Source organism: Salvelinus namaycush, unplaced genomic scaffold (genome assembly GCF_016432855.1).
Source record: "Salvelinus namaycush isolate Seneca unplaced genomic scaffold, SaNama_1.0 Scaffold1230, whole genome shotgun sequence".
Classification (NCBI taxonomy): Eukaryota; Metazoa; Chordata; class Actinopteri; order Salmoniformes; family Salmonidae; genus Salvelinus; species Salvelinus namaycush.
Genome location: NW_024057932.1, coordinates 5,903 through 18,065, shown reverse-complemented (window position 1 = coordinate 18,065; position 12,163 = coordinate 5,903). Strand labels below are relative to the sequence as shown.

The following is a 12,163-nucleotide window of genomic DNA, read 5'->3' as shown; positions in this document are numbered from 1 at the left end:
CAATAAGGCCATATTGATCCAGATAGTTAACTGTTTAGATATTATTATCCAAATATCTAAATGTGTATCAACATAAGAGTAAATATTGTGTCAATATAAAAATACTTATATCAGTATGAATATAATTTGTTTTCATGTTACCACAGTATGTTTTCCACATTTATAGTACTGCATAGTGGGCTACAATGAAGGTGGTCCAACTATTTACACAAAGGGGGAAAAGGTGTCACACGCGCCTTGCGCACCACACGCGCACAGCACAGGTATTTTGCCGGTGGTCCCTGCTCGAGCCTGCTGCTGCTGCGGACTTTTTAATATGTTCATCAGAACTGTAGCTCGCCTGGGATTTGCTGTCGGGGTAGACTAGCCACTGTAATTCATGTAGTTAGATCTTAAGTAATAGGGTTCAAATACCACCTAATCTCTCCAGACTATTAAACGTTGACCAGCGGACTGACGGAGTTCTTCACTGCAGCAACACTCCGCACTGACCACACGTCCTCCTGACCGTTTTATCACATTTTACTTTACATTTCAACTTCATTTCTCCCTTTGGCTTTGTCATTTATGACCATTTAATATTGTTGCACTCATCGGGAAAATTTAGCTAACTTCGACGCTCCTCGGATCTTGTTTTATTTCTTCGGGATCCTTGTGAAAGTCCCGTTACGCGCTGGATATGTGGTGGATGTTGTTTCCTCGATGGATCTGGTTTCTCTTTGGACAGTGCTACGTCTTGCTCCTGATCATAGACAGCTGTGTGAGGGTGAAAGCGATGCCAATGTCCATGCCCAACAAAGTGGTGTACTCTCACGCGGGCATGTGCCCCAACGAGATGAACCCCAACCTGTGGGTGGACGCCATGAGCACCTGTATGCGCGAGTGCGAGTTGGACCGGGTGAGTTTCTGGGATCAGTTTTCCTCGCGGGCTGGAGACAAATAGGGGACACTTTATTGTGTCAAAAGTTTATCTACATAAAGTTTCTGCAATTTCATTAATGGAATGAAAGGTGGAGATAAGTGGGACATGCGCACTCCGCACTGTTTTTGGTCATTAAAATTCAATTGTGACCACATTGCCTCTGTTGTTTATTTCTGCATTTCTCTTTGAATTAGATTGAATATCTCCTCAATCAGATATTTGTTCATAGACTACAGTTTTTGGAAATAGCAGACACTGGTGTATATACCCACAATATTACATTTGTTGTCAACAGATTGTTCACCTAGTCAGCTCAGTAATTCGAACCAGCAACCTTTCAGTTACTGACCCAACACTCTTAAGCGCTAGGCTACCTGCCACCCATGACTATTCACTCTAATAACTTGTATTACTCTGCATTAAGAGATATTGAGAAGTAAGCACGTAAAATGTATAGCCTACAATACCAACCTCACATTGCATAGTATTGTTTCATTACATTAGAAAATGCATCACTCTCAAGTTCCTTAACATCCTATATGTTCCCTGAGTGCATAATGAACTGAACCATGCTGATCCTAACAGAACACCTCCCATGTATCCCCTATCACCCCCAAGGACTGTGAAAACTTTGAGAAATGCTGCAACAACGTGTGTGGGAACAAGAGCTGTGTGGCGGCGCGCTACATGGACATTAAGGGCAAGAAGGGGCCGGTTGGCATGCCAAAAGGGGTCAAGTGTGACAAGTTCATGTGTACGCAGCAGGGCTCCGAGTGCGACATCTGGGAGGGCCAGCCCGTGTGTAAGTGCCGGGACCGCTGTGAGAGAGAGCCCCACTTCACATGCGCCTCAGACGGTATGACCTACTACAACAAGTGTTACATGGACGCAGAGGCCTGCTCCAAGGGCATCTCTATCTCTGTGGTCACCTGCAGGTAAACAGGAAACATCTATGTATAGACTCCCATATTAATCACATGTTAATAGAAAAGTTATGTATAGACTGCGGTGTTTACTGTTTTGTTGTACTATGACTGCTTTGTTATGTTGATATCCATCTCTATGGTAACAGGAACTGAAAATCAATAGATGGGATTCTGAATTATAACTGTAGACATAATAACCCTATATTTCTGTATTTGTATGAGATGTACATACTCCTCTGTAGTTACACAGGAGTAATGCTCACTCAATCTAGCGTTGCACTTAGCTTTTGTTTTATGCATTTTAGTTTCTTGTACCAACCTTTGTCTATCACACACCCAGCTCAAGGCGGATCACATTAGTGTGGTAACTAATCTATTCTTCTCTCACTGACATCACCTCTGCAGGTACCACCTCACCTGGCCAAACACCAGCCCGTTGCCCATGGAGACCACCCTGCGGCCAACCACTGCCCTCCTGGAGACCACCCCCCCGGCCGACATCCATCCTCCAATGATGCTCAGCAGCCCCACTCAGCAGGCTGTGTTCGTGGGCGAGACAGCCAGCTTCCTGTGCGAAGTGTCAGGTAAGCCCAGTCCGGAGGTGACCTGGGAGAAGCAGCTGGAGGGCAAGGAGAACACAGTGATGAGGCCCAATCACGTGCAGGGGAACGTAGTGGTCACCAACATCGGCCAGCTGGTCATCTACAATGCCCAGCAACAGGACGCCGGCATCTACACCTGCACGGCCAAGAACCTGGGGGGGGCTGTGACCTCCCACAACCCCCTGTCGGTGATCCAGAGAGACATGGGCCGGAAGGAGGGTGAGGTAGGGAATGCCACCAACCCGTTCCCCTTCCCCGCCGAAGAGTGCCTGAAGGGGCCGGACAGTGACGACTGTGGGGAGGAGAGCATAAGCTGGTACTACGAAGCCAAGAGGAACAATTGCTTCACCTTCACCTACAGCCAGTGCAACAAGAACCGCAACCACTTTGACAGCTACGAGACATGCATGTTGTCGTGCGGGGCGGAGCTGTCGGCTCCCTGCTCCCTCCCCAGCCTGCAGGGACCCTGTAAGGCCTACGAGCCCCGCTGGGCCTACAGCAGCACCCTCAAACAGTGCCAGTCCTTCATCTGGGGAGGCTGTGGAGGCAATGAAAACAACTTTGAATCCAAAGAGGCCTGCGAGGAGATGTGTCCTTATCCGAAGAACCATAACTGTAAGATGTGTAAACCGCGGGGCAAGATGGTGACCAGCTTCTGCAAGAGCGACTTCATCATCCTGGGGCGCGTGACAGAGTTGCCTGAAGAACAGGACTCGGGCCACGCCCTGATCACCGTGGAGGAGATCCTAAAGGACGAGAAAATGGGCCTCAAGTTCTTCGGCCAGGAACCCTTGGAGGTGACCTTGATGAACATGGACTGGAACTGCCCGTGCCCAAACATCACCACGGCCAACGGGCAGCTCATCATCATGGGAGACGTCCACAACGGCATGGCCGTGCTGCAGCCCGACAGCTTCGTGGGGAGCTCCACCGCACGCAGGGTCAGGAAGCTCCGAGAGGTCATTCACAAGAAGACCTGTGACTTTCTCAAAGAGTTCCCAACAAACCAGTAGTTACTCTCTGAGAGATCCCCACTATCCTGTACAAGAGCTGTCTATGTCAAGAAGAGCAAACTGGTTCTAGCATCCAGTAGTAGCTATTGTCTGAGATTTCCCCACTATCCAGTAGGGAAGATATCTAGAAGAGTAGACTGGGACTTTTTCAAAGTTTCTTACCATTCAGTAGCCGGATGATGGCTTTTGTTGATTATTGCTTTCTCCTTCTCCTAAAGGTGGGGACTGAACAAATACCTTAACACTGATCCAACAAGCTGTTTCCCTACCCATGACTTTCTCTTTAGTTTCCACAGAAGTCACATTTTGTATGCATTTTGTCATATTTTCCACTGGCTATCGCCTTCACTCTGATGTTCCCCATATACAGTGGATATCTAGAAGATCCATGACTTTCTCAGATGACGGCTGCTGTTAGCTGATTCCAGATTCTCTCTCTCCTTTACTCGGAAGTTTAGACATTAAGTGTTGGGGCTCCTCTGTACTATGGAAATGGCTGGAGGTATATTTAAAACAACAACAGATTTATACTTTGTGTGGATTCACTTTCTGAAAGGAGAGCTAAATGTCCGTATATAATACTGTAGTGATGACTTATATCAAGCGCTTACCTTGGAAATATTTTAGTTAAACTAAAATGTCTCTTTGAATAATATTTTAAATTCAAATATATTATCTTGGTATGAATATACTAATGCCTGTCAGATAGCTAAACTCTGTGCCTTGGTTAATATGAATGTTATATTATGTTGACTTAAAGTATCTATGTTATCCTGAAAGAGACGTTTTGTAATATATATTCTGAGTGCTTGAGCTCACGATAATGTAATGTAAAGCTTGTGGAATCAAACAACTCCTTTGATTCCACTAGAAACCACTTTGTAGTTCATGATTGCTTATCCAGTACATGAACTGTTCTTAACATCGTATTTATTTTTTATCCTCTCCTTTTAGAGATACATCCAATTCAATAATGGACAGACTTGTTTTGTGTTATTTTGTAAATCCAAATGATAAAGATGTTCATAACACAATGGTAAAGAAATAAAAATGACACTTTGAAAGAATATCCACTTCTTATCTCTGTGTTGCGCTATGCTTCTATACCTGTAAAATGACTGGCAGCAGGTGGTCTGTCTGTCTGTCTGTCTGTCTGTCTGTCTGTCTGTCTGTCTGTCTGTCTGTCTGTCTGTCTGTCTGTCTGTCTGTCTGTCTGTCTGTCTGTCTGTCTGTCTGTCTGTCTGTCTGTCTGTCTGTCTGTCTGTCTGTCTGTCTGTCTGTCTGTCTGTCTGTCTGTCTGTCTGTCTGTCTGTCTGTCTGTCTGTCTGTGTCTGCGTGTATTTGTATGTTCACATGCAAGCGTAATTGTGCATGTGTGCGTGTCATTTTCTAGTTTATACCAGCCCCCTATCTTCCTCCACCCCCTTTCCTCATCCCCCCTTCACATGGAGGGCCAAGTTTGGCATTAAATCTGGAGCAGGTCACATTCCAGCCCAGCTGTGAAGAGCTGCTGAGCCCAGGGGGACGGAGAAGAGAGCAGCCTGGCCGGCCCTGTGTTGTGTCTGGGTCTGGCTGGGCCCTCCATCCTCCACCCACCACCCACTGGCCCTCAGATCTTTCATGTGTGAGGGGCTGACTGAAGGGGGGAGGAGAGGGGGAGGAAAGGATGTAGGCCATCTCTCTCACCCTCGGCTGGACACATCTGTGTAAAGGGGCTATGCGGAGGGGGAGAGGGGGAAGTGAGGGGTTAGATGAAGGGGCGGTGACGGGAAAGCAAAGTGGAGTTGGGATGGAGTGATGCATGCTTTCTCTCTCTCTCTCTCCATCAGATGGGCACCCTGCAGTCTGTCTCTCTCTCATCTCAGTGCTCTCTCTCCAGCCACTCTCTGACCCGACGCGGGGGGAGGTGGTAGGCCCACAGACTGGGCTGTGTTTAAGGCAGAATTTGAACTTTTGACTTGGCTGGCTGGGCTGAAGCCAGGGCTGGAGGCTGGGGGGGGTTGGGACTGGGGTAAAGGGAAAAGGCTAGAGCTAGGATGTAGGGCTGGAGATAGGGCTTAGGTTGGGGTAAAAGGCTGAAGCTGGGGCTGGTCCCTGGGCTAGGGTATAAAGCTAGTAGTCTGGGGTTAGGGTCAGGAGCTGGGGTTGTGGCTGGGGTAGGTAGTGGTCTGGGGTTAGGGGCTGGAGTTGGGGTTACAGCTGGGGGCTGGAGTTGGGGTTACGGCTGGGGGCTGGAGTTGGGGTTACGGCTGGGGGCTGGAGTTGGGGTTACGGCTGGGGGCTGGAGTTGGGGTTACAGCTGGGGGCTGGAGTTGGGGTTAGGGTTGGGACTGGGGTAGGTAGTGGTCTGGGGTTAGGGGCTGGAGTTGGGGTTACGGCTGGGGGCTGGAGTTGGGGTTAGGGTTGGGACTGGGGTAGGTAGTGGTCTGGGGTTAGGGGCTGGAGTTGGGGTTACAGCTGGGGGCTGGAGTTGGGGTTAGGGTTGGGACTGGGGTAGGTAGTGGTCTGGGGTTAGGGGCTGGAGTTGGGGTTACGGCTGGGGGCTGGAGTTGGGGTTACGGCTGGGGGCTGGAGTTGGGGTTAGGGTTGGGACTGGGTAGGTAGGTAGTAGTCGTGTTGGGGCTTGGCCTTGATCCGAGGCTGACACTGTGACTGGGACTAGATCAGAAAGAGGGACAGGGAAATAAAGGATAAAGAGTCAACAAGGTTTTCCCAGGGTGGGCCCCTCACCCGTCTACCCCCTCGGGCCCACACACAGCACAGGGTTGACCCCTGACCCCCTAAGCTGCTAATGAAAAAGAGGCCAGGAGGAAAAGACCACTTTCATTAAGGTCTGTTGACAAGTGTTACGTACGGAACTAGTCAGGACCTAGACATAGAAGTCAGGCTCAAGTTCACTTTGAACCCACAGACCAAACAGACCATAATAACACAAGCTCTGCTTAGAGGCACACACATCTCTTGGTAGCCATGGAAACAAAATCATGGCAACTTTGAAAACACATTTCTGGCAATAGATTATTTTCAAGATGGATACATTTAAACTAGGCTAGTCTTATATGCTCTGATGAGAACATCTCTGCTTTCAGCCTGAAAATGCTTTACACATTATTTGACTCATTCCTTAATATACAGATCATATTTATTGTGTTTGGGTATAGGCTACAGTTTTAAAAACATTAACACTGTAATGCAGTTTTCTACTCTCCTTTATTCTAGGTAGAAACACTGACCTCTGTTGATGACTTAGAGGAGTTACATGTCAGGGACACAAGACACAACTGCTACAGGTGTTACAATGTGGTTCGCTCATCTTTTACCAATCACATCCAACCTGGATCATCTGATGATTCTTAAACTGACTGGTTCTGAAAAAGTACATAACTTTAGGAATATTTACATCCCATAGATTTCGACCATGACTCATGCTATCAAAGGATATTCAAATGGATCCTTCTGTCATAATTGCTCAGCCAGAAGAAATAGCGAGGTATCATGCAATGATGTCATAGCAATGATATGAAGCAATGGATCTCTGAAATCCTGGCAAAAACATAATAATGACGATGATAGCGGAAAACCTGCTCTGGATTCCCCTAGCAGACTCCATCCTAATGTAGATAGCTAGATCCCCCTAGCAGACTCCATCCTAATGTAGATAGCTAGATCCCCCTAGCAGACTCCATCCTAATGTAGATAGCTAGATTCCCCTAGCAGACTCCATCCTAATGTAGATAACTAGATCCCCTAGCAGACTCCATCCTAATGTAGATAGCTAGATTCCCCTAGCAGACTCCATCCTAATGTAGATAGCTAGATCCCCCTAGCAGACTCCATCCTAATGTAGATAGCTAGATTCCCCTAGCAGACTCCATCCTAATGTAGATAGCTAGATCCCCCTAGCAGACTCCATCCTAATGTAGATAACTAGATTCCCCTAGCAGACTCTATCCTAATGTAGATAGCTAGATTCCCCTAGCAGACTCCATCCTAATGTAGATAGCTAGATTCCCCTAGCAGACTCCATCCTAATGTAGATAGCTAGATTCCCCTAGCAGACTCCATCCTAATGTAGATAGCTAGATCCCCCTAGCAGACTCCATCCTAATGTAGATAGCTAGATCCCCCTAGCAGACTCCATCCTAATGTAGATAGCTAGATTCCCCTAGCAGACTCCATCCTAATGTAGATAGCTAGATTCCCCTAGCAGACTCCATCCTAATGTAGATAACTAGATCCCCCTAGCAGACTCCATCCTAATGTAGATAACTAGATCCCCCTAGCAGACTCCATCCTAATGTAGATAACTAGATCCCCCTAGCAGACTCCATCCTAATGTAGATAACTAGATTCCCCTAGCAGACTCCATCCTGATATAGATAGCTAGATCCCCCTAGCAGACTCCATCCTAATGTAGATAGCTAGATTCCCTTAGCAGACTCCATCCTAATGTAGATATCTAGATCCCCCTAGCAGACTCCATCCTAATGTAGATAGCTAGATCCCCCTAGCAGACTCCATCCTAATGTAGATAGCTAGATTCCCCTAGCAGACTCCATCCTAATGTAGATATCTAGATCCCCCTAGCAGACTCCATCCTAATGTAGATAGCTAGATTCCCCTAGCAGACTCCATCCTAATGTAGATAGCTAGATCCCCCTAGCAGACTCCATCCTAATGTATATAGCTAGATCCCCCTAGCAGACTCCATCCTAATGTAGATAGCTAGATCCCCCTAGCAGACTCCATCCTAATGTAGATAGCTAGATCCCCCTAGCAGACTCCATCCTAATGTAGATATCTAGATCCCCCTAGCAGACTCCATCCTAATGTAGATAGCTAGATTCCCCTAGCAGACTCCATCCTAATGTAGATAGCTAGATCCCCCTAGCAGACTCCATCCTAATGTAGATAACTAGATCCCCCTAGCAGACTCCATCCTAATGTAGATAACTAGATTCCCCTAGCAGACTCCATCCTAATGTAGATAGCTAGATCCCCCTAGCAGACTCCATCCTAATGTAGATAGCTAGATCCCCCTAGCAGACTCCATCCTAATGTAGATAACTAGATCCCCCTAGCAGACTCCATCCTAATGTAGATAGCTAGATCCCCCTAGCAGACTCCATCCTAATGTAGATAGCTAGATTCCCCTAGCAGACTCCATCCTAATGTAGATAGATAGATCCCCCTAGCAGACTCCATCCTAATGTAGATAGCTAGATCCCCCTAGCAGACTCCATCCTAATGTAGATAGCTAGATCCCCCTAGCAGACTCCATCCTAATGTAGATAGCTAGATTCCCCTAGCAGACTCCATCCTAATGTAGATAGCTAGATTCCCCTAGCAGACTCCATCCTAATGTAGATAGCTAGATTCCCCTAGCAGACTCCATCCTAATGTAGATAGCTAGATCCCCCTAGCAGACTCCATCCTAATGTAGATAGCTAGATTCCCCTAGCAGACTCCATCCTAATGTAGATAGCTAGATCCCCCTAGCAGACTCCATCCTAATGTAGATAGCTAGATCCCCCTAGCAGACTCCATCCTAATGTAGATAGCTAGATCCCCCTAGCAGACTCCATCCTAATGTAGATAGCTAGATCCCCCTAGCAGACTCCATCCTAATGTAGATAGCTAGATCCCCCTAGCAGACTCCATCCTAATGTAGATAGCTAGATCCCCCTAGCAGACTCCATCCTAATGTAGATAACTAGATCCCCCTAGCAGACTCCATCCTAATGTAGATAGCTAGATTCCCCTAGCAGACTCCATCCTAATGTAGATAGCTAGATCCCCCTAGCAGACTCCATCCTAATGTAGATAGCTAGATCCCCATAGCAGACTCCATCCTAATGTAGATAGCTAGATCCCCCTAGCAGACTCCATCCTAATGTAGATAGCTAGATCCCCCTAGCAGACTCCATCCTAATGTAGATAGCTAGATTCCCCTAGCAGACTCCATCCTAATGTAGATAGCTAGGTTCCCCTAGCAGACTCCAGCCTAATGTAGATAGCTAGATCCCCTAGCAGACTCCATCCTAATGTAGATAGCTAGATCCCCCTAGCAGACTCCATCATAATGTAGATAGCTAGATTCCCCTAGCAGACTCCATCCTAATGTAGATAACTAGATCCCCCTAGCAGACTCCATCCTAATGTAGATAGCTAGATCCCCCTAGCAGACTCCATCCTAATGTAGATAGCTAGATCCCCCTAGCAGACTCCATCCTAATGTAGATAGCTAGATCCCCATAGCAGACTCCATCCTAATGTAGATAGCTAGATCCCCCTAGCAGACTCCATCCTAATGTAGATAGCTAGATTCCCCTAGCAGACTCCATCCTAATGTAGATAGCTAGATTCCCCTAGCAGACTCCATCCTAATGTAGATAGCTAGATCCCCCTAGCAGACTCCAGCCTAATGTAGATAGCTAGATCCTCTAGCAGACTCCATCCTAATGTAGATAACTAGATTCCCCTAGCAGACTCCATCCTAATGTAGATAGCTAGATCCCCCTAGCAGACTCCATCCTAATGTAGATAGCTAGATCCCTCTAGCAGACTCCATCCTAATGTAGATAGCTAGATTCCCCTAGCAGACTCCATCCTAATGTAGATAGCTAGATCCCCCTAGCAGACTCCATCCTAATGTAGATAGCTAGATCCCCCTAGCAGACTCCATCCTAATGTAGATAGCTAGATTCCCCTAGCAGACTCCATCCTAATGTAGATAACTAGATTCCCCTAGCAGACTCCATCCTAATGTAGATACTAGATTCCCCTAGCAGACTCCATCCTAATGTAGATATCTAGATCCCCCTAGCAGACTCCAGCCTAATGTAGATAACTAGATCCCCCTAGCAGACTCCAGCCTAATTTAGATACTAGATTCCCCTAGCAGACTCCATCCTAATGTAGATACTAGATTCCCCTAGCAGACTCCAGCCTAATGTAGATAGCTAGATTCCCCTAGCAGACTCCATCCTAATGTAGATAGCTAGATCCCCCTAGCAGACTCCATCCTAATGTAGATAGCTAGATCCCCCTAGCAGACTCCATCCTAATGTAGATATCTAGATCCCCCTAGCAGACTCCATCCTAATGTAGATAGCTAGATCCCCCTAGCAGACTCCATCCTAATGTAGATAGCTAGATCCCCCTAGCAGACTCCATCCTAATGTAGATAGCTAGATCCCCTAGCAGACTCCATCCTAATGTAGATAACTAGATCCCCCTAGCAGACTCCATCCTAATGTAGATAACTAGATCCCCCTAGCAGACTCCATCCTAATGTAGATAGCTAGATCCCCCTAGCAGACTCCATCCTAATGTAAATAACTAGATCCCCCTAGCAGACTCCATCCTAATGTAGATAACTAGATCCCCCTAGCAGACTCCATCCTAATGTAGATAACTAGATCCCCCTAGCAGACTCCATCCTAATGTAGATAACTAGATCCCCCTAGCAGACTCCATCCTAATGTAAATAACTAGATCCCCCTAGCAGACTCCATCCTAATGTAGATAGCTAGATTCCCCTAGCAGACTCCATCCTAATGTAGATAGCTAGATCCCCCTAGCAGACTCCATCCTAATGTAGATAACTAGATCCCCCTAGCAGACTCCATCCTAATGTAGATAGCTAGATCCCCCTAGCAGACTCCATCCTGATATAGATAACTAGATCCCCCTAGCAGACTCCATCCTAATGTAGATAGCTAGATCCCCCTAGCAGACTCCATCCTGATATAGATAACTAGATTCCCCTAGCAGACTCCATCCTAATATAGATAACTAGATTCCCCTAGCAGACTCCATCCTAATGTAGATAGCTAGATCCCCCTAGCAGACTCCATCCTAATGTAGATAACTAGATTCCCCTAGCAGACTCCATCCTAATGTAGATAACTAGATCCCCCTAGCAGACTCCATCCTAATGTAGATAGCTAGATCCCCCTAGCAGACTCCATCCTAATGTAGATATCTAGATTCCCCTAGCAGACTCCATCCTAATGTAGATATCTAGATCCCCCTAGCAGACTCCATCCTAATGTAGATAACTAGATTCCCCTAGCAGACTCCATCCTAATGTAGATAGCTAGATCCCCCTAGCAGACTCCATCCTAATGTAGATAGCTAGATCCCCCTAGCAGACTCCATCCTAATGTAGATAGCTAGATTCCCCTAGCAGACTCCATCCTAATGTAGATAGCTAGATCCCCCTAGCAGACTCCATCCTAATGTAGATAGCTAGATCCCCCTAGCAGACTCCATCCTAATGTAGATAGCTAGATTCCCCTAGCAGACTCCATCCTAATGTAGATAGCTAGATCCCCATAGCAGACTCCATCCTAATGTAGATAGCTAGATCCCCCTAGCAGACTCCATCCTAATGTAGATAGCTAGATCCCCCTAGCAGACTCCATCCTGATATAGATAACTAGATTCCCCTAGCAGACTCCATCCTAATGTAGATAGCTAGATCCCCCTAGCAGACTCCATCCTAATGTAGATAACTAGATCCCCCTAGCAGACTCCATCCTAATGTAGATAACTAGATCCCCCTAGCAGACTCCATCCTAATGTAGATAACTAGATTCCCCTAGCAGACTCCATCCTAATGTAGATAGCTAGATTCCCCTAGCAGACTCCATCCTAATGTAGATAGCTAGATCCCCCTAGCAGACTCCATCCTAA

At 46.7% G+C, this 12,163-nt stretch overlaps 1 protein-coding gene across 1 annotated transcript; it reads left to right on the top strand.

Annotated features, from left to right (window-relative positions):
* The first annotated feature begins 248 nt into the window (after positions 1 to 248).
* On the top strand, positions 249 to 4,508 carry LOC120036185 (WAP, Kazal, immunoglobulin, Kunitz and NTR domain-containing protein 2-like). Its single transcript, XM_038982663.1, has 2 exons — positions 249 to 1,857; positions 2,254 to 4,508. The coding sequence occupies exons 1-2, from the start codon at positions 1,610 to 1,612 to the stop codon at positions 3,461 to 3,463; spliced, it is 1,458 nt and encodes a 485-aa protein (XP_038838591.1). The 5' UTR covers positions 249 to 1,609; the 3' UTR covers positions 3,464 to 4,508.
* The last annotated feature ends 7,655 nt before the right edge of the window (positions 4,509 to 12,163 follow it).

Coding starts and splice junctions, on each gene's coding strand:
- LOC120036185 (XM_038982663.1), top strand. CDS start 1,610: ATGGACATTAAGGGCAAGAAGGGGCCGGTTGGCATGCCAAAAGGGGTC. Junction 1,858..2,253: donor ATCTCTGTGGTCACCTGCAG/GTAAACAGGAAA, acceptor TCACCTCTGCAG/GTACCACCTCACCTGGCCAA.